This window comes from Spea bombifrons, chromosome 4 (assembly GCF_027358695.1).
Source record: "Spea bombifrons isolate aSpeBom1 chromosome 4, aSpeBom1.2.pri, whole genome shotgun sequence".
NCBI classification, from domain to species: domain Eukaryota; kingdom Metazoa; phylum Chordata; class Amphibia; order Anura; family Pelobatidae; genus Spea; species Spea bombifrons.
Genome location: NC_071090.1, coordinates 83,928,045 through 83,950,187, shown reverse-complemented (window position 1 = coordinate 83,950,187; position 22,143 = coordinate 83,928,045). Strand labels below are relative to the sequence as shown.

The following is a 22,143-nucleotide window of genomic DNA, read 5'->3' as shown; positions in this document are numbered from 1 at the left end:
TACTGTGGAGGCTGGTTTCCTATCACCAATCCTTAAAAGCAGTCACGCGCTTGTTTTAATCCCACTCGTGTACCATTATCTATACCTCCTCTATATCTGCGTAAAAGACTTTCCCTACTAACATGGATTTTATGAGCAGACTAAATGGGTTTCTATGATTTGAGGTAATATGTCCTGCTATGGGAAAGATCATTTTGGAATGCTTAACCTTGAAAGGCCTAAACATTACATGTTTCACATACCTCCAAACATTACAAATGGCTGGATGGGACACTAGACCGTCCCTATAAGTGAATATATTAAACTAGAAACTTCAGTGTTAATTTTTTTTTTATATGTTTGGATTTCCCATATTGCATGTTGCACAATCAAGCTGTGAACGTGTAGAAGCAAGCCTGGAATAAATGCCATTCTGTCCTCTTCTGTTTGGTCTCATAACTACCACTGGAGGTTACACATGGAATCTGGCAGTCTTCTTATTTTTTTTTACATAGTACGGGACATGCTTCCCCAGCCCTTGCAAGTCTCTGTCTCCACATCAGACATTCAAGAGGCTGATTTGGCCCCTGTCCTGTGTGTTTTGATACCACCTGGGGACATTTTCCCCATGAAAATGTAACTCGATTTTACGGATTGCGTTGCCAACTGCCTTTGCGATCCTAAGAGGCAGGTGCAAACCCACAGAGGTTTATACAACTAATAAACATTCACGTTGTCCCCCTCTGTACAGAACAGCTGGCTCCATTAGTATAGCAGTGAGACTAAATGATGTGGGGTCAGCCAGAGGAATGTTTACCGTGACGGAACCCGTGATCCAGCCTTGGATGATTGTGCTACACAGAGTCCCAGTTTGTATAAATCTACACTTTACATTATATGTTTCACTGCTGACACTTTCCTGTATGGTGTATATATATAAATATATGTTTGACATTGGAGTGAACCATTGGATACAGAATGGGGGGGCAGATGTTGGGGGGGTATAGATTACATGAATTCATCTTTGATGCATTTTGAGTGATAAGCAATTTTAATCTTGCCAATTTAACTAAAATAGGTGGCAGCCCAAGGTAGCGGTGAATTATAGAAGGTGAGCTTAACCTTTCTTGCAAAGAATGCTTTATGCCAGGGTTGGAGTTCATTTTGCATGGACCCCAAACAATTTTACTGCATGTAGATCCTTGCGGACATTCTTTAGCCTCTGGAATTGGAAAATTAGACTCCTGTCTCATTTAACCGTCTTCCCCAGTTGCCTCTACAGAAAGCAGAGCGGATACCATCTGCTTCATGCACATGCTCAGTAGTACCCCCATTCTCGTCAATAGGAGTTGCAACAGCCCAATAGCATTCATGCTATCTGAACACAGATGTTTTGCTAGCATACATGCGATTGGCTAAATGAATTCAGAGTGAGTGCCGCTGAGCATGTGGAAGAAGTTTACATACAAATTCTTTCTGGCTTCTGTAGTCCAATTTCTGTTCGGATTTCTTGTATACAGTAAGTGCCACTGCTGAACAATGACCCAATTTGAGTCTTACAACATTCCCTGTTTATCGCTTACATATTAACCTATTTTGTACATTTTTAATACTACTAGCCTAAGAGATTTGGAGGTGGTAATTTTTTTTTGTTTTTTTATATAATCAGTGGCAAGAATAATTAATTGAAGCCTTTGGAATTACCTGGTATTCTGCACTAATTGTTTATAAAATGTGACATGATCTACATCTAAGTCATAAGTATGGACAAACACAATGTGCTGAAGCTAATAACACACAAACAATGATAATCTTTCATGTCTTTACTGAACACACCCATAAACAGTGCTGGTTAAAAAGTGAACCCTTGAACTGAATAGCTACCTAACCTCCTTCTGGTAGCTGCGGATCAGACCTGCAGAATGTTCCCTACAGAACTGCTTAAGCTGAGCCATGTTCTTAGGATGTTTAGGGCCATTGCAATGCTGCATCACCCAACTTCTACTTTCCTCCAGCTGGCAGACAGCCACCCTTACATTATACTGTATGATACGTTGATAAACTTGGAAATTCATTGTCCTCTCGATGATGGCAAGCTGTCCAGGCCCCAGAGGCAGCAAAGCAGCCCCAAATCATGATGCTTCCACGGCTGTTCTTCACCATTGGGATGATGTTTTCACGTTGGTATGCAGTGCCTTTTTTTACTCCATACGTAGTGCTGCGTGTTCTTTCTGAACAATTCATCCTTAGTTTCATCAGTCCACAAAACATTTTCCAGTAGTGTTGTGGAGTGTTAAGGTGCTTTTTGGCAAACTTCAGGTGAGGAGCCATTTGTTTTTTATTTCTTTTGGAGATCAGTAGCTTCCTGCGTGGTGTCCCGCCATGGATTCCATGCCTATACGGTGGTTTGCATACTGTAGACTAATGAAAGGAGCTGTTAACCAGTTCCAATGACCTTCAAGCTTTTAGCTCTTACTCTAGGGTTCTTTTCTTACCTTCTTGAGCATTCTGCATTGTGCCAAGGGTCACCTTGGCTGGGTGCCCACTTTTAGGCAGAGTTGCCACAGTACTAAATCATATACATTTATAAACAATTAGTCTAACTGTGGACTGAATATGTAAACTCTTTGAAATTACTTTGTAATTACTTTGTAACCCTTCCAGCTTTCAACTCATGAGGCATGGTTTAAGTTACCAGATAATTCTTGAGAATAACAAACTCAAAACGTTCAAGTAGCTCTAAAACACAAATCCAATCCTGTAGCATTGATTGGACTCTAGGTTTTCTAACTCCTGACTCCAATTAGCTTTGGTTGAAGTCGTTAGCCTTCGGGTTCACATACTTTTTCCAACCCACACTGTACATTGAATGATGTATTTAATATGGATAAGAACAATACAAACATGTATGTTATTATTTAAAACTATGTTTGTTCATTATTGTAACTTAGATGATCAGACTATATTTATATATTTATACATAAATGCTGGTAATGCCAAAGGGCATTGTACCACCTTTTTTGTGGACATACATGTATGTGTATTTTGTGTGTATAAAACACATTTTCATATTCCAGTGTTTGTAGCTTCAGTAATAATTTATTTTTCCAAAGCAAAATGCTTTGAAGTGCATTTCACTACCACACAAATGTTACCTGCAGACAGCGACATCTGGTGGACAGAATATATTTATTCTTATAGAAGGTTATTCTTGGATAAAAATATAGAATTTGATGGAGAACTATTCGGCCTATCTGCCATCTGCTTGTTTTTTCTGCTGTAAAGATTCAGACCTTACTTGGTCCTTGGTCTCACTTTACATTATGAATAGCTTTATGCCTATCCCATGCATGTTTAAATTTCTGTACTGTATTAGCCTCTAAAACTTCTGCTGGGAGGCTGTTACTCATTTCTACCACCCTCTCAGAACAGTTAAATTTACATTACATCTAATCCACGGTTAGATTATGACCTTTTGTTCTAATATTTGAAAATATATATATAAAATCAACTTCCCTCCTTTTGTTAAATCCCTGTTTAGCTGCTTCTATCATGCCCCCCACTTCCTCCAAGCTATGCATATTAAGATCCTTTAGTCTTTCCAGATATATTTGTCCTGTAAACTATTTACATTTTCAGTAGCCTTCCTCTGAGCTCTCTCCAATATGTTAATATCTTTCTAGAGATCTGGAGACATTTCTAGAACTCTATACAATGCTCTAGGCAAGGTCTGTAAAGTGGTAGAACGTCTCTCTTTCTGCTCCTAATGTCTCTGGCTATACAACTGACAACCTTGCTTGTGTTTCCTGGTGATTTATTACATTGCCTCCTTACCTTTAAAGGACACTTCAGCCATCATTTGCACTTTAATGCATATGATAGGTGCGAGGTCCCTTTAAAATTTTTGTGATACATTTCGTAAATACATGGGGGGATTCTGCAGAATCTCCCCAAATACATTTGACCCCCCCCCCCAGCTAAATGCCCAGCAAAAAAAAGTTAACCACACATCAAGACCTTCTTTGGCACAAGTTACAAGCTTATGAGCAGAGGCTTATTTATCGTGGCATTTGGGAAAAGAGGGTACAGAGGGGTATGGACAATGGAGTGAGGGACGGAGGCAGAAGGGTATGGACACTGGTGACGTTAGGAAGGCAATGGGTTATGTTTACTACCCCTGTGCCGGATGATATGTCCCCTAGTTTTGTGGTGGAGGAGCTGTTGCCCTAAGCCAGTATCCGGTGCTGCTTGTGTTTTTGAAGTATAAGTAATACCACATATGTCCTGCAGAGGACATTACAAGTATCTAGTGCCATCTTGTGGTCACAAGTACAACAGCATGTGAGTTTAAGAAATGTGTCTAATGTGAAGTGGAGGTCCCCAGTCCCTAACAACCACCAAGTGAATGCTTGATAATAGTAAGCAACATTACTACCCACTCGCAAATACTCAAATATAGCACCGGCCATGAGTTCCCGAGCTTGGCATCTAAAACTTGTAGAGTCATGTGTAGCTTTAGAGTGCTCAGAGGATTTGCTATCCATTAAGCACTAAGCTCTGTAAAACCTAAGGAACTCTGCCAGTTTAACTGCCAGTCAGGTAGGGCTCTAAGTTTTTATATGCACTAAGCAAAAGATTTAGGGGGGCTCCTTACTTAATACAAGAGATAAGAAAGATTATTTTATGTATACACACAAGTATTTATTTTTACATCTCTTTAAGGAAAATATATATCATAATACATTATAGTCATATAACTTTATAAGGAGCCATTAGTCCCATGGAGACTAGTATAAAGTATCGACTTATAGGTTTCTGGTTCTGTTTTGTGCTTTTGTATTCTCCACCTTGTTTGATTCACATGTCTATGTATAAGTAACTAGAAATCTAGTTTTTATGTGTAAGCTCTCCAATATATTCCCCCCTCTTCTCAAATCCATGTGAATGGTAAACTGGAATTGTTATCCCATGTTTATTAACAGCCAACATACTATGCATCGTTGTCCTTTTATATTTTCCACTGTTGTCAAGGAATTGCGAAAAGAATAAGGTTGAAGAGAGACATTTATGGGCTCTTAGTTTTAAGAGTTTCTGGTTTTGTCAAGGTGGAGTTGTTATGTTTTGTGCAGACTCCATATTATTTGAAAAGCCAGGGATGAAGACTTGAAACTATTGGGTTTACCAACTTTGTACATTTCTTTAATTCTTAAAGCAACATTATACTAGCCAGTTTCTACAGAACTACACTACATGGCCAAAAGTATATGGACACCTGATCATCACATCTATATGAATTTGTTGGACATCCCATTCCAAAACCATGGGCATTAATATGGAGTTGCCCCCTCCCTTGCAGCTTTAATAGCCTCCACTCTTTCAAGGGGAAGACTTTCAACATGATTTTGATGTGTGTCTTGCGCTGATGTTGGATGAGAAAGCCTAGCTCCCAACTGCTGTTTCAATTCATTCCAAATGTTCAATGGAGTTGAGTTCAGGGCTCTATAGGGGCCACTCACGTTCCTCCACACCAGCCTGATCAAACCATGTCTTTATTCACCTTTCTTTGCACACTAGGGCACAGTCATGCTGGAATAGGAAAGAGCCATTCTCCAAACTGGTGTTGCAAGGTTGGAACCATACAAATGTCTAAAATATCTGTGTATGCTGTAACATTATTATTACACTTCACTGGAACTAAGGGGAATAGCCCAAACCCTGAAAAACAACTCTAGACCATTATCCCTCCTCCTGGCCAAAATCACCTCAAACTTACCCGATCTACTCACCAGATAATGTGTTACAGTGTGCAGCCAGCGACTGGGCATGTCTGGCCACATGCAATGCGAGCAGAAAACAGTTGCATATAGCTGCATATATCCAGCTGCACATCATCCGGCTGCCCCCAGACTTAAAGTGCCAGGGCCGCCCGACCATCGCCAGTCTATCTATGGGAACTATGCATTCCAGTAGGTAACGTTCTCCTGGCATCCGCCAAACCCAGAGTTGTCTATCAGACTTTCAGATAGTGAAGTATGATTCACCACTCAAGAGAACGCGTTTCCACTGCTCCAGAGTCCAGTGGCTTTGGGCATTACACCACTCTAGCCAACACTTGGCTTTGTGCATAGTGATTTTCTTCTTGTGTGCAGCTGCTCAGTCATGGAAATCCATTTCATGAAGCTCCTGATGCTCAGTGCTTGTGCTGATGTTGCTTCCAGAGGCAGTTTGGAACTCTGTAGTAAAAGATGCTACAGAGGACAGGAGATTTAAGCGTGCTGTGCATTTCAGCACTCAGTAGCCCTGTTCTGCGAGTGTATGTGGTTTACCACTTTGTGGCTGAGCTGTTATTATCCCAGATGCTTTTCGGTACCACCCATTTTACTGCCATTGTTGGTCTGACCCATCTGACCCATCTGATCCACACCTGAACCCTTCATCTCCTGCTGTAACCTCTTGTTTTCACCTGGTGTGTCTCTATCCTGCTTGCCTCCAAACCCGGCTAATTTGAAAGGGTTCACTTTAGTGCCCTCCTACAAATCCTCCATGCTCTTGGCATCCATGACACAGATCTCTTCTGGCTCAAATCTTACATTTCTGGCCATACTTTTAGTGGTTCATTCACTGGAACTCTCCCCTACCGCTAAATGTCTGGTGTTTGTTGGTGTTTCTCAGGGCTCAGTTCTTGGGACTCTACTATTTTCCATCTACACCTCTTCCCTTGGACCAGTGGTATCTTCTTTTGGCTTCTACTACCAGCCGTAGGCAGATGTCTCTATATCTCCTCTACAGACCTTTACCCTCTCTTGAAAACTGGCCTCACCACTCCCCATCTGGACTACTGCAACTCCCTATTAACTTTTCTCCCAATCTTCTGCCCTTCACAACTCCAATCCATCCTCAACACTGCAGCTAGATTCATCTTTCTTTGTCACCGTTCCTTATCTGCTGCTCCACTATCCCAGTCACTCCATTGACTCCCCATACCCTTCAGAATCAAATTCAAACTCCTGACCTACAGAGTCCTTAACAACTCTGCACCCCCTATACCTCTTCCTCTTATCCAAATACACACCTAGCCGCCCTCTTCGTTCCTCTCACAACCGATGTCTCTCTTCTACCGTCAGACTTTCTACCTTGTATGCAACTTTCAGAAGCTCTCTGTAAACCCATCTTTTAGGAGAAGCGTCCAACCTTTCCTCCTAACACTTTCAGCCATCATCCTAATCAAGCCATCTGAACAATTAACAGCCTCAACAGATCATCCCATCAACTCATCCCCATCCAAGCAGTCCTCTCCTATTGTTTAACTTCCCCCTCAACCACCGACTAGATTGTAAGCTCGCAAGAGCAGGGCCCTCTTCTGCTTTTGTACTAGGTTGTCATTGTATGTGACCTTAAATTTTTCCACTGACTGTAACTGTGCTAAGGAATCTGCTGGCGCTATATAAATGTAATGTTCTTGTATATGGTTATGGAGTTATGTAGTAATACACTCGGAGCCTAAGACTACTTATGAAGGTGTATGTTTAGTTTTGAGTGTTGTAAAGAAGAACCTCAGGGTATATCCATAGAAGCTTGAAATGGGCACTGAAAACAGGATCAGCAGTCTGTGAAGTGTTTAAGAAGTATCAGAACACGGTTTTTGTGTGGAGAAGGTGCATTCTATTTTGTCACTCTCAGTTAATTTTTCTGATTGCTGTGCTGTTGCCCTCCTGGCCACATTTCCCTTTCTGACTGCTCTTATTTTGCTTCTTTTCACTCATATCCTTCTTCGTATCTTTCCCTTTAAACACCAGACTATTAGGATCTCTGTATCTTGGGACCCAAAATCTGGACTGTCCTACATGAAGTGGGATTTCATTTCCCTCTCCAATCACACAGTATTCTTCTCCATTTTCTACATTTCTAACCTACGTCTGCTCTTTCACTAGAACCTTTTTACTGTTTCTCCTCTCAAGGCATTTACCTCTCTCACCCCTCTAATCTTGTTCTACCATATTCCCCTTTTTCTTTCTTTACCGTACTTTCTCCAACCAGCTGTCACATGGGAAACCATGGCAAAGTGCATGTTTGTCATTCATTTATAAAACACCGCCAACCTGCACTGTGCACTGGTGGGAACATATATATATAGTACATCTGTGTAGCGAGAATACATTTTATATTTTTCACTAGTAACGAGAATAATCCCAGTAGCACTGCCACTCACAGCTAGATTACCCCCCCCCATAAACTTGCAAAAGGAACACCTCATGGAAATTTTAATGGACCAGACAGCTAGTCTGCATATGATTACCAGTGTAATAATACCACATGGGGGCAATATAGTGTCAACTATTTGTAACCTAAAACATAAATACACTGTCCTGACCACTGATTGTCAATATCTCAATAACTGTACAGTACCTCATATCACCTGTAAGAGAGAAGGAGGAAATAGATCAACCACAGAAACTACAAACCAATGCTTCAGTTTAGCAGCTTTAAGCCACATCATTAGGGGACTACCTTTATCCAGTTGTGGAGCCTGGCAGCGAGAGACCTCACACTGGAAAATGTTTTACTGCCCTGTGCCCAAGGTGAGGCTCTACTGTGAGATAATACTAGGTCTGAGGAATGCCAAGGTATATTGTAGGTATGGCCGGAGTCACACAAAGTTTGGAAGGGTTCTGAAATTTAGGTGTACCCAGAAACTGCTACACTGACAGGTCCAGACATTGTTCATATATACTTGGGAACTCTCCGGGTTTGACCTGGAGAACCCTGGGAGAAGTGCCGCTTCTCCCGTTGTCAACACCCGAATCCTCTGGGTGGTAGAAGAGAAGTCCTGGCATGCCCCACTACCTGCCCATTTCCCCTTTAAATGGGGGTATTTCTTGCAATGTCGGCCTACAACGTCAGCAGGACTGCCCATCGATATCAGCGGGACCAACCTTACCGACGTCAGTGGGAGGACTCCCAGTAGACTGGACTAATTTAAAGCGATACTAAATAGTTTCTTTAGATTAAATGAGTTCCAACAAATCATTATACCTTATTACCTTTACTAAGGCCTAAAACAGAAGTAGTAGTAGTAAGGGATAGACTGCGAGGAACACACATATACTCACACACTTACACACACCTGCTCTTATGCACACATACATACGTGTGTTTGCACACAAACATTCAAGCATACGCTCCCCCTTACAGACGCACACAGAGTGCATTAGCAAGCTGTTGGGTGCTCAGGCGAATTACTACATTTCCCTTACAACCATACCTGGAAACTTTCTGGCTTTGGCTACCTGGAGCTCCCCCTTGCAGGCTGCGGGTAGGAAGTCCTGATGATGTCAATGAGCAGTGTTAATGATGTCAGTTGGTGGTCCCGATGATGTTGCAGGGCACACACTATTTTTAATGCAGGCGGGGAGTGGGTCTTGCTGCAACACCGCTCCTGCAACCAGGAGTTCCCCCTTAGTGACCCGGAGAAGTGACACTTCACCCCGGGGTCTCCGAGAGAAATCTGGAGAGTTCCCAGGTATGCTTACAACAACTCTGGATTTTTTTACTCATCTATGAGCAGGAATCATATTTAAGGGGACAGGACCATAGACAAAGCTAGAGGGACACACAGAGATGTATTGACCTTTTGGCCTGCCTTTTGCTGTCTATAATGCATATCGAATGAGGGGACTTGGAAGAAATCGAATTAATTTAAATGCGCATTATATAGGACAGCCATGAACTTCTTGCAGAAGAAGTTCACTCGAGTGGGATCTTCGTATTGTATATTTAAGTCAAAATGTTGAAACCACATGTCTCTCTTTTTAGTGAATAAGCCCCACTGGCACCTACCTGCAGAGTATCTCTTTACCTGTAGCTGACACAGTAACTCTGAGCCTTGCATTTTCTTAACCAGACAGCCATGCTGCTCCCCTCCCCCCGGGCAGTTGCCCATTTTGTCCCATTTTTAATCCACCGCTGTTCCAAGGCCCTGATCATCTTAATTTTGCTGTTAACGGTACCAGCCAAAAAATGAGTATTTTCAACAGTCTATGCAAAACATATTTTAATTCTGATTCCTGTGAACATCGTGATCATGCGATGAGCAGTACATTTCAAAACAATTGGAGACAACAGAACACAAGCTGATTTACCAAAGTTCTGTATTCCTCCTAACCACAAATCTGCTAATCAAGTATCTAGCTACAGTGGGCAGAAACATGAAAACAAACCAAAACCTCCCCTACTGCACGGTGCTGAAATCAGTGAACCTAGAAAAACATCAGGCGAGACCCAGGCAGAACACAGTACGTCTAGGAGAATTATTTGTGTTCGGTCCCTGCCCGCGCCAAAACCTGCCTCAGAATCCATATTCTAGCAGCAGCAGGGCTGGCTGTACAAGTCAATGAGCTAGAGGGGGGTAACCTGGGTACCCCGAGCTACTAGACACAGGGAAGGGCCTGTCTGGGAATCCTCCTGACTCGCAGCGGCGTTGTTTTTTGAAGGGGGGTATCATATTTTCAGCCTTCCAGCTAGCTCCCTGTGCTGCAGAGCGGAGGGGGTGGAGGAGAGGTTGCTATTGCTCCCTGTGTGTTGTTGGGAGAGGACAAGATGGCTCGGCCCAGGCCCCGGGACTACAAGGCTGGAGAACTGGTCTTTGCCAAGATGAAGGGATACCCCCACTGGCCGGCCAGGGTGAGTGTATAGATGCCGGGTACAGAGAGGCCTGACCAGGGGAGGGTGACTAGGCCAACAGGAGGCAGGGGATGTGGGGATAAACACCCACATAGAGGGGCATAGAGGGTCCTATACAATGCATACGGAGACCCTGCTCAGCAGTGAGTGCGGCAGCTGCTGCTACAGCCTATGAGTGAGGCCTGTGGAGCATCATCACTCAGCCCAGGGCATCCTCATTGAGCATCACACAGGCAGCTCGTGTACCAGTCCCCAGGCTGCACAGCCCTGCCATGGAGTACACTGCAGCTCCTCACACACGGCACAGCTGGGGCTGCATTACACCTTCACACTGTTGCAGCGTCAGAGGTTACAGAATTACACTATTTAAGTCATGTTTCCATTCCTGATGTAGGAAGATAAACAAATAGAATGTTACCGTTTTATAATGATTCGATTGTTTGTGCTACAGAATGTTTATCCCATACAAATAAACAAAGGTGATCGCTTCTCGAGGCCGTATTCTTATTTACTAGAGAGAAGCGTCTTCTCGTGAACATCCAGTATATTAAAGTCATCAGGAATCTCCTTATTGTAAGAAGGAATCACTGTCACAGTTCTAGGCTCCAAAGGGGGTGTGGCTTTGCTTAAATAGCCCCCGTTTGCCTTAAATGTAAAGGATTTACTGGATATCATCAGAACAAAACGCAAAGAATTTATCATGTAACAATTGCCGCTATTTCCGTGCGATTTCCTTTTTTTATTTTACGTAGAAATTCAACGGCATCGCCAAAGGATGCATATACAAATATTTAGTTATATTAACCAGAATACAGTTTGGCTTATAAACCAATTCAATATTTTTTACCTAAAATCATAAAGCTTCCAGTATGCGCTTCTTAGGACTCTCAAGCTACCTTTAATGTTAGTGTAACTCTAGAATGAGTAATTTGATGTAAAGACACGTACGCTTTAGGTCATAGCTGATCTCAACACCGGTTTTGTCCACTGATTTTACAAATCACCCTTAGAATAAAATGAGTATTTTCTTGTAAATAATGATGGTGTTTATGATATATTATCCATTTCATTGTAAATATAAAAAAAGAAAATATGGAAACGGACTACACAAAACTGATTTAAAAGACTATTAACATCACACATGGTATGTTTGCAATTTACCTACAGAATGTGTTTACCTGATGGATTGTAGCCTATATAATGTTATATATATATATATATATATATATATTTATGTGTGTGTGTATATATATATATATATATATATATATATATATATATATATATACACACACACACACACACACACACACACACACACACAACCGGGTGCAAAACACACACCATATATCTAATTTAATAGTGGGCATTTTTTTAGTTGTCTATAGCTGGGAAATCTTACAGGGAATAAGAATCAGCTTGTATGTATTATTTTCTTGTTCCTGTCAGGGATCACAATGTGATTAGACTACTCAAGCATCCAGCCATTATAACAGAGCACAACATGCTTGTGTGCCTTCAGTCTTACTCTGCTCCAGCCATCTTGCATTATTATTATTTATTGTTTTATATAGTGCCATCATATTCCGTAGCGCTGTACAATGGGTAAATGGGACATAACAAGTAATATATAGTATAATAATTAGACTTACAGAAACAACAGGTGAGGAGGACCCTGCTCAAACGAGCTTACAATCTAGAGGACACCTAACTGGGATATAGTATTTAGCAACGCAATTCTGTTGATCGTTTTAAGGCATGCTGTATAAATAAAAGAAACCGCTGTGGCTGACGAGCCATAATTAATTCTACAATTTGCCGTAAAGAACTGTGGACAGACAGCGATAGTATTTTGAGGCATGGAAGGAAGGCTTCCCCATTAAGGAGGGTGAAGCACTGCGTGGGTGTATTCTATTGCTGATGCTGGTGTTTGTGAGTGAATGCGTTTAAAGTCTGGCCCTCTGATTAAATCCAGAAGAGGGTTAAAAGAGTACCTCCTCAGGAGTGTTGTTTATAATCAGGGAAGTACTGCAGATCGCACACACACACACAAACAAAAATACACCGTCTCTGCTTGTTAGAGTAAAGTGCCTCGGCCACAGTTGTGGGTACGACAACAATCTCCATGTTAGCTCCGTCTTTGAAGAGCCGCGTCCTTTGGTGAAATCCTGACTTCTTTCCAGATTCATTTTAACTGAAATCGCATGACTACATTCATTCTGCTCTCTGCCCCCTTCCTTTTCATATGTTATTACTTGGCATGTACAGATGTTCCAGATAATATTTGCAGTATTGAGATCGTTTTTTTTTTAAGGGTAGGGAGGATATTTGATTATTCCTGCACGTTCCTGCGTAAAAACACCTTTTTTCTTAATTTACTCTGTTTTGGCTTTTACTTGGGGGTGACACTATTTGCGATTGTGTGTGTTACTTTGCATTATTTTCAGAGCTATGTAGCATTTCTCATATGTCTTTGTATGTAGATTGGCGTCAATCCATTCCCCTGACTGTTGTGTTCTCTCATTTTATAGCCCATGTGGAGTGAACTCTAATGTAACGTGATAAGGTCTGATGAACCACAAATCCAGGTCCCCAAATCTCCTGTCACATAGATCATCAATTTAGTATTCCCAGCCATCTCCTAATCGTACTATGCTATTTGCTATGTACATAGAGATCAGTAAAGTGCCATAAAATACGCGGAGGGGGAACACCACCATTTTTGGGGCAATCGCTGCTTGCCCGTAGTTGTTTGTTTACAGCCGTGGTTGTACCTGTCTCGCTGGGACGGCTGGCAAGAATCACTTGGATGGGTCACATTTCTTAAAGGTCACCTTAGTGATTGATCTATACACTGTTCAGGGCCAGCTCAACCATTCTTGTTTGCCAGGGCCCACCCTTTATAATGCAAAGTGGATTCAGGAACTTTCAACCACAACTCCCCTGCCAAATCCCACTTCAGTAGTGGTTTTGTGATACAGATCCATGTGGACAGGTAATGTGATTTCATGGATTTGCTGGAGGGTGAAACATTTCAACTTCCTGATATATTTATGCATTATAAGCACCCAGGCAGCTTCTCCTGCAAGCAAACCCTGTATAATGTTCTCCTACGTTGCCTATATATTCTTGCAGGAGAAGCTCACTGGGGTCTACCCTTGATAATGCAAAGTGGTATCAAAGAGTTAAAATGTTCCACTTCAGTAAATCGACCCCAAATGGTATCAGAAGTAGAAAACCCTACCAACCAAAGTTCTCTCAAATAATGACATACAATGCGTTGGGCTACACCTTTAATAATCTGTTTAGTCCTTAAAGAAGAAATCCCAGGGTGTAGATTCAAACTCATCACAAACATTATTCATACCAGGATGAGACCACGCTTTCTGTCTGGGAGCTGAATAAATAATGATATTTGTCCTCTGTCTGCGAATGCGCGTTCTCCATGCCAACACCGGAGGACAGAGATTGTATTCCGCTGACACGTGCAATGTTTTTGACGATTGGATATGTATTGTAGTGTCTGGTTCACAAATATTTATTAATACACAAATATATGTTATACACCTTTTCATTTGGATGGGTAGCAATGTCTTACTGACAGTTGCACAAACGCACACTTGGAATTGGAAGTTGGTGGTCAGTAACTCTGCATTTTCAGTATTAAATTCCTTTGTATGGAATAGACCAGTCATATATATAAAAACTATTTTAAAACTTAATTACAATTACCCCCCGGTGTGCACAGGCACAGAGCTCTGTCAATAAACCTGTGATGCTTTTGGCTGGCACACCCAGGCACTGCGTTGTTTAAGACGCAGATCCAGGATAAAGTCTAAACAAAATCATGCACCGTAGCATTAATGATGTGCCCTACCTGTTATTATTTTGTGATTATTTGTCGATGTATATAGCCCTGTCATATTCTGCTGGCTGTTCAGTTGGTAAACAGAACATAACAGTTAATCCATCATGTAACAAGTTGGAGTTATATGAAACAAAAGGTAAGGCGGGCCCTGCTAAAACAAGTTTACAGTCTAGAAATATATATATATATATATATATATATATATATATATAAATTCAACAGCTTCCATACTTAACAGTAGGTGGAGATGTACAGCGATAATGCAGTCATGGTGAGATTGAAAGCCCACGGTCGAAAGGTCCCTACTCCCCCCACCCAACTGACCCTGAAAAATAAGAACAAAAATAGTGTACAGTAAGAAGGAGTGGGCTGATTACCCAAACCCTCCAACTCTATCTATAGCCCTTGGTAGTTGAGTTCCTTCCCTGGTTACTTGGCATTCCGTGTCAATAATGTTTGGCTTCCCACATTTCTGACTATGGCTTGCTTTTGAACGTGGATGCCCTCTGCCTGTCCTTGGATTGTGATTCACTGTGTGCTGCTGTGTTCCTGCCCCGACCCTTACCCTATACTGTAACCTCTTTATCTGCGCTAAAATAGAGCTGGCCCTGACCTCATTCTGTCATATTTCACTTGCCGTTCAGTATCAATGTTTCTGGCAGCTGCAGCTTCATAACATTATATACATAATATTTTCTGTTTTCAAATAGATAAACATACTTGACATTTGATGGATGCTATGTGTGAACAGGAATGCTGGCACAGTCACTATCACAATGGATGGAATCGGTTCTTGCTTATTATTCTACTTTGTACCAGAACTCCTATTCATACGTAACACTCAATGTATACTATTTAATGGTTTAAAATATGGGACAAGTCCATCGTAAAGCAGCACTGTGTTATGTTCCAGAGCAGCTGTTGCTGCATTTATATTCTTTGCACACTTGTATTACTGTCACTGACATATGGGATGTTTTGCACATTGTATGCCATTAGTACATAGCTGTGCATCCGCTGCGGGACGGCTGGGGACCAATCGGAAATTTAGTAAAATAGCTCAAATTCGGAAAATGGTACAGCCACAGATATAAAGGAATGTTCCCCTTAGCATATGTAATCACTGATAAAGGCTATATACATTGGTCCCTTCTAAATTCTCTATAAATGCAAGCACACACAACTCAGAATGTCAGCGATAGGTAACCAGGCTGATGTAATTGGGGATAAATGCAGGAAGACTGAATGGAAGCAGAAGAATCTGGTGGGCATGTGGGTCGCAGTAAATCCAGTAGTGGCCTTGATGCTATTCTACAATAAAAACTTTAGCATCTTTAGATAGCATCGTATTCTAATCATGCTCTAATAATTGACAGATTGATGAACTTCCAGAAGGAGCTGTGAAACCGCCAGCCAACAAGTTCCCAATCTTCTTTTTTGGGACCCATGAGACGTAAGTGTTGTTTTTGTTTTAAATATAACATTTCAAATTCGGAATATATTGCATTGGAAATGAATTAAGCTGATTCTACGCACAATGTTTTTTTTTTAGTGATCTTTTAGAAACTGGAGATAAAGACGTTGTTGTAGCAGATTGCATCGTGTAAGAGGATAGAATGAACTGCATAGGAGTATTTTATTTTGTTAAATTAATCTACCTTACTGTTATAATTCGCTCTGTTTCAGAGCCTTTTTAGGTCCCAAAGATCTTTTCCCGTACAAGGAATATAAAGACAAGTTTGGGAAGTCAAACAAACGGAAAGGATTCAACGAAGGATTGTGGGAAATAGAGAATAATCCTGGTGTCAAATTTACTGGATATCAGGTAATTGCTATTATAAACCGACTCGCTTTACTTTTCATTTATATGAACATTCATATGAACTCTAGCACTAGTATTCGTCTACGCCGTGGTTCACATAACAGACATGGTAACCAGGAGGTGCACCTAAGCCATTTGCCCTAAAATCGTCATCTTGGTTATTCTTTAAAGTGAGCTTGTGTGCCACTCTGGGGGCTGCCAAATGAATTTATATGAATCTATTCAGCACCTGACATTGTGGTGAGTTCAGTGGAAAGTCCATAGACAGATGTCAAGCTTCACAGAACTTGGTTGCAAGATGGTCCACCAAGTGAAGCTCACAACTCTGTAAACCTGTAAAGTTCTCTAGGCACTAATCCTATCTCAGATTGGCAGCACTAGGATTGAACGATCACAGCCTGTTTATGCTCATGTGTATGCAGCAACTAACATACTATTATTGTTCTGTGCGAGAGTAAATGAATTTAAGAGAACCTCTTCACTGTTGGCCATTTCCTTTCTTGCAATGAGGGGAACATTATGAAGCATCATATTCTAAAATGATGTTCAAGATATTAACTAGATATTCTAGGTCAACTGTGAGTTAAACCAAGCACCTTTAACTGCAGGAGCAGCGAGAAAAGGTCATGGACATGATGAGAATTCCCAGCTGATCCAGCAGGACATGCGCGCGCCAATACTGTCAGCGCTCTTCTCAGCAGATCAGTTAAGAACTGGTGAGAGATAGGAAAGAGATTGCAATTTGAAATGTTCCCAGCCGATACACAATAATAACCTTTATCCCTCTAAAAGTTTAGCGCGGGTTTTGATATTCCAACTCGGTGTAGGTAATGAAGAAGGAAATATTATGTATAACCACTTTAATTGCTGGCGCATTGAACACTGTCCACACACTTTATTCTGTTTGGACTTTTGGCAGGTCTGGGAAATGCTTTGTAACCTGTTTAATTCTAAATTATTAGGAAATCGATACAAGGTGTATACTTGCTGTAGACATATTGTACATTGACGGTTGTTGAGAGATATTAGGTACTAGGGAACTTGCTTGTAATGAGGATAAATAGAATAGTTCTTCACATCGACATACCTTTCTTTCAACTTAAAGCAAATAAATGTTCTCATTAAAATATATGGTCGATATTATGTTATTAATAAAATCATTCATGTTATAAGCAAATGTAGACATTTTTCCATCCCACCAGTTTGTGCTTACAGGAAAGTTGCAAAATTCTCCAAAATTATCATGTGTTTAATATTGGACCCTTTTGTGTTGGAACCCCAAGACTAATAATGAACAAGCCTATGTAAATATTTTGTCTATTGGCACATGGACCACAACATATGATTACACTTGACACGCATGCCAATGATTTTTCTGCGGTAAGATTGTAGACATATTTGCCTGAAAATTAATCCAATTATTTTAATACCATTTATTTCTTAATTACTTAGCACAAAAAATATTTTATTAGTATTTAATAAAAGTTGGGAAATAGGGTAGCTTTGGCTCCTAAATCTCACTTTTGTGCCTAATGTGTTTTACTATGTTCTCTTGATCTTTATGGATGCATCCCTTTTTAGCATGGAAACATATGAACCTGGCTTCCGAAATTTTACGTATATTTGTCCATCTGTGTAAACATTTTGCATTATTCTTTTAAGGCCATCCAGCAGCAAAGCTCTTCAGAAACCGAAGGAGAAGGTGGTAACGCAGCAGACGGCAGCAGCGAAGAAGAGGGGGACAGAGTGGAAGAAGATGGGAAAGGCAAGCAAAAGAATGAGAAAGCAGGTTCTAAGCGGAAGAAGTCCTACACGTCAAAGGTTAATAAAGTCACAGTACTATTTAGATATAACTGTACGCTAACCAAAAAGTCTTTATGGGGATTATTAAATTTAACCACCGTTAGCCCTTCTGGGAATAAATAAGTTTCTAATTTGCCCTCATTAACTGGTCTTTTAAGGACTGGAATCTGTTTCTACCTTGATGAATTCATTGGTCATTTTTTAATCCAATCAGAAATCGTCCAAGCAGTCTCGGAAATCTTCGGGAGATGAGGGGGAAAAAGACAGCAAAGACGAGGAGAATAAGAGCGGTTCAGAGGCTGGTGACGTGGACAATGACACAAGGAACGCTTCAGAGGTGCAGAAAAGCAGTGCGGGTGTATGATTGTAGATTGTTACCCTAACCAAGCCTTAAAGGAGCAGCCATGCCTGATTTTTTCCCCCTCAGAGATCAGTGATCTCTCTGGAGAATTTTTATTACAAAAAAGTGAAAATAAAAACATTTCAGACATTACTGATCCTTTTATTATTGCATAAGGTCCTCCGCCAACAGGTTTAGCCCAAGGGATTGATTAGAATCAACTACCAAAAACTTAAAGCAGTTCATCTGATTAAAATCACAGACACAACAAAAGCGTCTTGCTTCAGACAATGTTGATTAATGTATCTGTGCTATTTATGAATGATTTGAATATTTTGTTACGATGAACTGAATATGACTGTAACTGCTTACTTTTGCTAGAGGAAAGCAATGCTTGCGAACAGGGTCACCCTGGTCCCACAGAGATTTGGTGACAAGCAAACAAGTATTTAGTCCATGTAGTTACTAGTTATCTTTATTTTCAAGAATGCCAAAAACATATTTTTTATTATTAAATCCAAATATCTTTTAGAATTAGTAGCCACGGCTATCGGTATATGGCTACTTATATAAGAGTGAGGTAATAAAAGCATGATGTCATGTATGCAGCTTCCATCACACATCCATATAAATTGACATACACAATGCATGGTTCTTTATCAGTTGCCCTTTTGTAGTGGATTGTCAATCAAATAATTACCAAAAATAACCAAAAGATGTGAAAAATCATTACATTTATGGGTTTGGCTTGTCTAAACATGTGGCCAGGTATAGCATTTAGGAGTCTTGTGGTTCTGGTGATACACCTGTTTTGAAACATTTATTTGTAATGTTGTTCTTTCTTAAGATTTCTTTTTATAATGTTTTAAAGAGATGTCTTGTGAGGCAACAAAAGAAAGTGCATAAGATTCTTTAAGAATGGTCCCACTGGACTGAAGTATGACACGAGTGTTCTGTGATTTCCCTGCAGAACGTTTATTCGAGAGGTGGGGCGCGTAAGAAATGCACAGATCCTAAAGAGAAATTATAAATCTTAGTGGCACACAGGCAAGATTTGGTGAGCATACAGCAACACGTTCATTGTCCGTGTGAAATGAACCCAGGCACTGTACCGGTTCTTCTCCAGAATATATCATGTTAGGTGTTGAATTTATTTCTAATTAACATAAAGTGGCATTCCATTTACGGGAGATACATAGTAACATCATAACTATGTATATCTATATGCATATGTGTATAGTTATATTAAATGTAAGACATCGTGAGCAGGCATATGCCTTCAAAGGCTACTTACAAATCTTCTGGAAATTCTGTATTTCCCTTTTACATAAATGTTGGACTGGAATCATGCCCTGTAATATGTATAACCAGACAGCCGTACAATTGGTTTCAAGGTAAAGTCTTGTAATAGCCAAGTATTATTTTCCCTTTGGATACAAGATGGTATGGTATTGCCATAGCATCTTAAAAAGTTACTGGGCTGCTCCGAGTGGAGCTGAAAAAGTCTTTAATTTCTCCCTATATATTAATGCGCTCAAGTTACCAATGAATTAAAAAATGTTGGCAGGTGCCCTAACAGCTGCTATTCTTGCTAGAAACTGCCCTCACCATGGGTACCATCTTTAAAGATGAGCCCTGGGGAATACCCGTAGGGTGCCAGCTTATGCCAAAGTGAGAATATTGCGCTCTGTTCTTATATGTAAAGCTGTATAGAATTTTTTTCTAGCATTGGAATATTTTCTATTTCGTTTTATCTATACGTCAAAACACTTACTTTAACATTTCTCCTGTCCCATGGATTTCACTTGGATACTTAATGTACTGTTTGTTATAAAATGTATGAATTTTAAAATAACACAGAAGGAAATAGTTAAACACACTCCATATGTTTGTGTATATCCACCAGATTTCTTTAATGAAGAATAACAGCAACTTGGTCTGCAAACATAGTCCCTTTATCAATGCATCCAACTTCCATTGCTTGAAGTGAGAGAAACCGTGTGCATTGGATAGAGTTAATCCATGAACAAAAATGAAGTTAATCAGATTATTGAAGAAAAAAAAAAAATACCGAATCGTTCTCCAAATTCATATACTCAAAATGGATGCACAGACACCTAATTTCATGTATCTGTATGTGCCAATGTATTTTAATGTCGTAGTTACCTTTTAAATTTTTGAGCCTTTTTATTCAACGCCACAAAATAATAAAAATTACAAGAGAGCGTACCGTATTTACTTTGTACCTTGTAGTTCCTATCGTTTATAGCAGTCCACTCTTTTACTTGGCATTGGTAGGATCCCACATTGCCATATCAGCAACTGATCCTATGTATGACTACATAATGCAATAGGGGACATTACATTTTTATACATTTTACCATCAAAAAGTGAACATACGTTTAATAATTGTGCATATCACTATAGAAATTCGGTGATGCAGATATGTTTATTATTTTTGTAAAAAAAAAATATCTTAAACTAACATATTGATTCATGTTGATTTTTTTTTCCAGACATAACCAAGTACTGCATACCATTGGAAGAGGTCCATAAAGCGCTGTGCAGTATTCTTGGATTTGATATAATTCAACGCATTTCATTGTTTCCACCTAGAGATTGTCAGTTTGTATACATAATATAATTTTCCTATCTGTTGTACTTGCTGGCCTTTCATTTTTTTATGTTGTTCTCTTGCATGATACTGCCCTCTTATCAGGCTGAAGCTATGATATATTTTTACAGCCCTCAAAGTGAACACATTTTTACTCCCATAGCTAAGAGCTTTAATTAGCGTAATGATTATGGACTTATTGCAGAACTATTTTCATACAACATCACATGTGTCCACCTCCCTGCTGCAGTGGAAGCAAGTGATCACACCCCAGATTACTCCCCTATATGAAATGTGTTTATAGAACTCAATGATGGCTTGACAAATTGATTACAACGTAAAGAATATCCCTTTCCCCATAATGCAAGAACAGATCATGAGATATTCCGTTCAGTACCTGGTTGTAGTCTGAAATATCCATTGTCACACTTCTAGTTCTAGTTGTTGCTTCGTACATGTCGGCAGGAGCTTGCAGATGATTGTAAACCAGTTCCGGGAAGAATTGCTCAACGAGAATTGGGTTAAGTTGATTGCATTTTCCTGCAATGCTTAAGTTTAGGGAGGTTGGGTGTCCTTTTGCTGCCCACTGTAAAATATCTTTGTACATTATCCCTCCAAATATAATGGCAGCTAAAATGTGACGAGGACGGAAAATCTTTTGTTAAAAATTTCAACCAAACCTGGAAAAGAGGAGCTGATAAAGGGAATTTGATATGCTAATGTAAATGATCTAATTACACAAAGAATGTTGGCTTTAGTTCATTATAATGCTATTATTACTTACTAAGCACTGTTTTATTTCTGTATTAAAAAAATGTTGTTAAGACCGTATAGGGATTCAAGTGCTGGGGACTTTGCACTAAGGTAACACAACACATCAAAAGAATAATCTTAAATGAAACATATTAAAGAGATTTATACCTATGGAGGTTTTTCCTTCAGAAATAAAACTCAAGCTTGCATTGATTAAATATAAAAATTGCGGGGGGGGGGTAGATACTAGGGGCACCATACACAGAATAACCTGCCAGGTATAG

The 22,143-nt window shown here is 40.1% G+C and overlaps 1 protein-coding gene across 1 annotated transcript; it reads left to right on the top strand.

Moving 5' to 3' along the window:
* The first annotated feature begins 10,344 nt into the window (after positions 1–10,344).
* On the top strand, positions 10,345–21,767 carry HDGFL3 (HDGF like 3). Its single transcript, XM_053462281.1, has 7 exons — positions 10,345–10,659; positions 15,904–15,980; positions 16,214–16,352; positions 18,012–18,170; positions 18,367–18,489; positions 19,463–19,549; positions 21,009–21,767. The coding sequence occupies exons 1-6, from the start codon at positions 10,576–10,578 to the stop codon at positions 19,520–19,522; spliced, it is 642 nt and encodes a 213-aa protein (XP_053318256.1). The 5' UTR covers positions 10,345–10,575; the 3' UTR covers positions 19,523–19,549; positions 21,009–21,767.
* The last annotated feature ends 376 nt before the right edge of the window (positions 21,768–22,143 follow it).

Bases quoted from the DNA above. Each gene is read 5' to 3' on its own strand.
- HDGFL3 (XM_053462281.1), top strand. From the start codon at position 10,576: ATGGCTCGGCCCAGGCCCCGGGACTACAAGGCTGGAGAACTGGTCTTT. The intron at 10,660-15,903 runs GTGAGTGTATAG...AATAATTGACAG, and splicing joins ACCCCCACTGGCCGGCCAGG to ATTGATGAACTTCCAGAAGG. The intron at 18,490-19,462 runs GTGCAGAAAAGC...ATTTCCCTGCAG, and splicing joins ACACAAGGAACGCTTCAGAG to AACGTTTATTCGAGAGGTGG.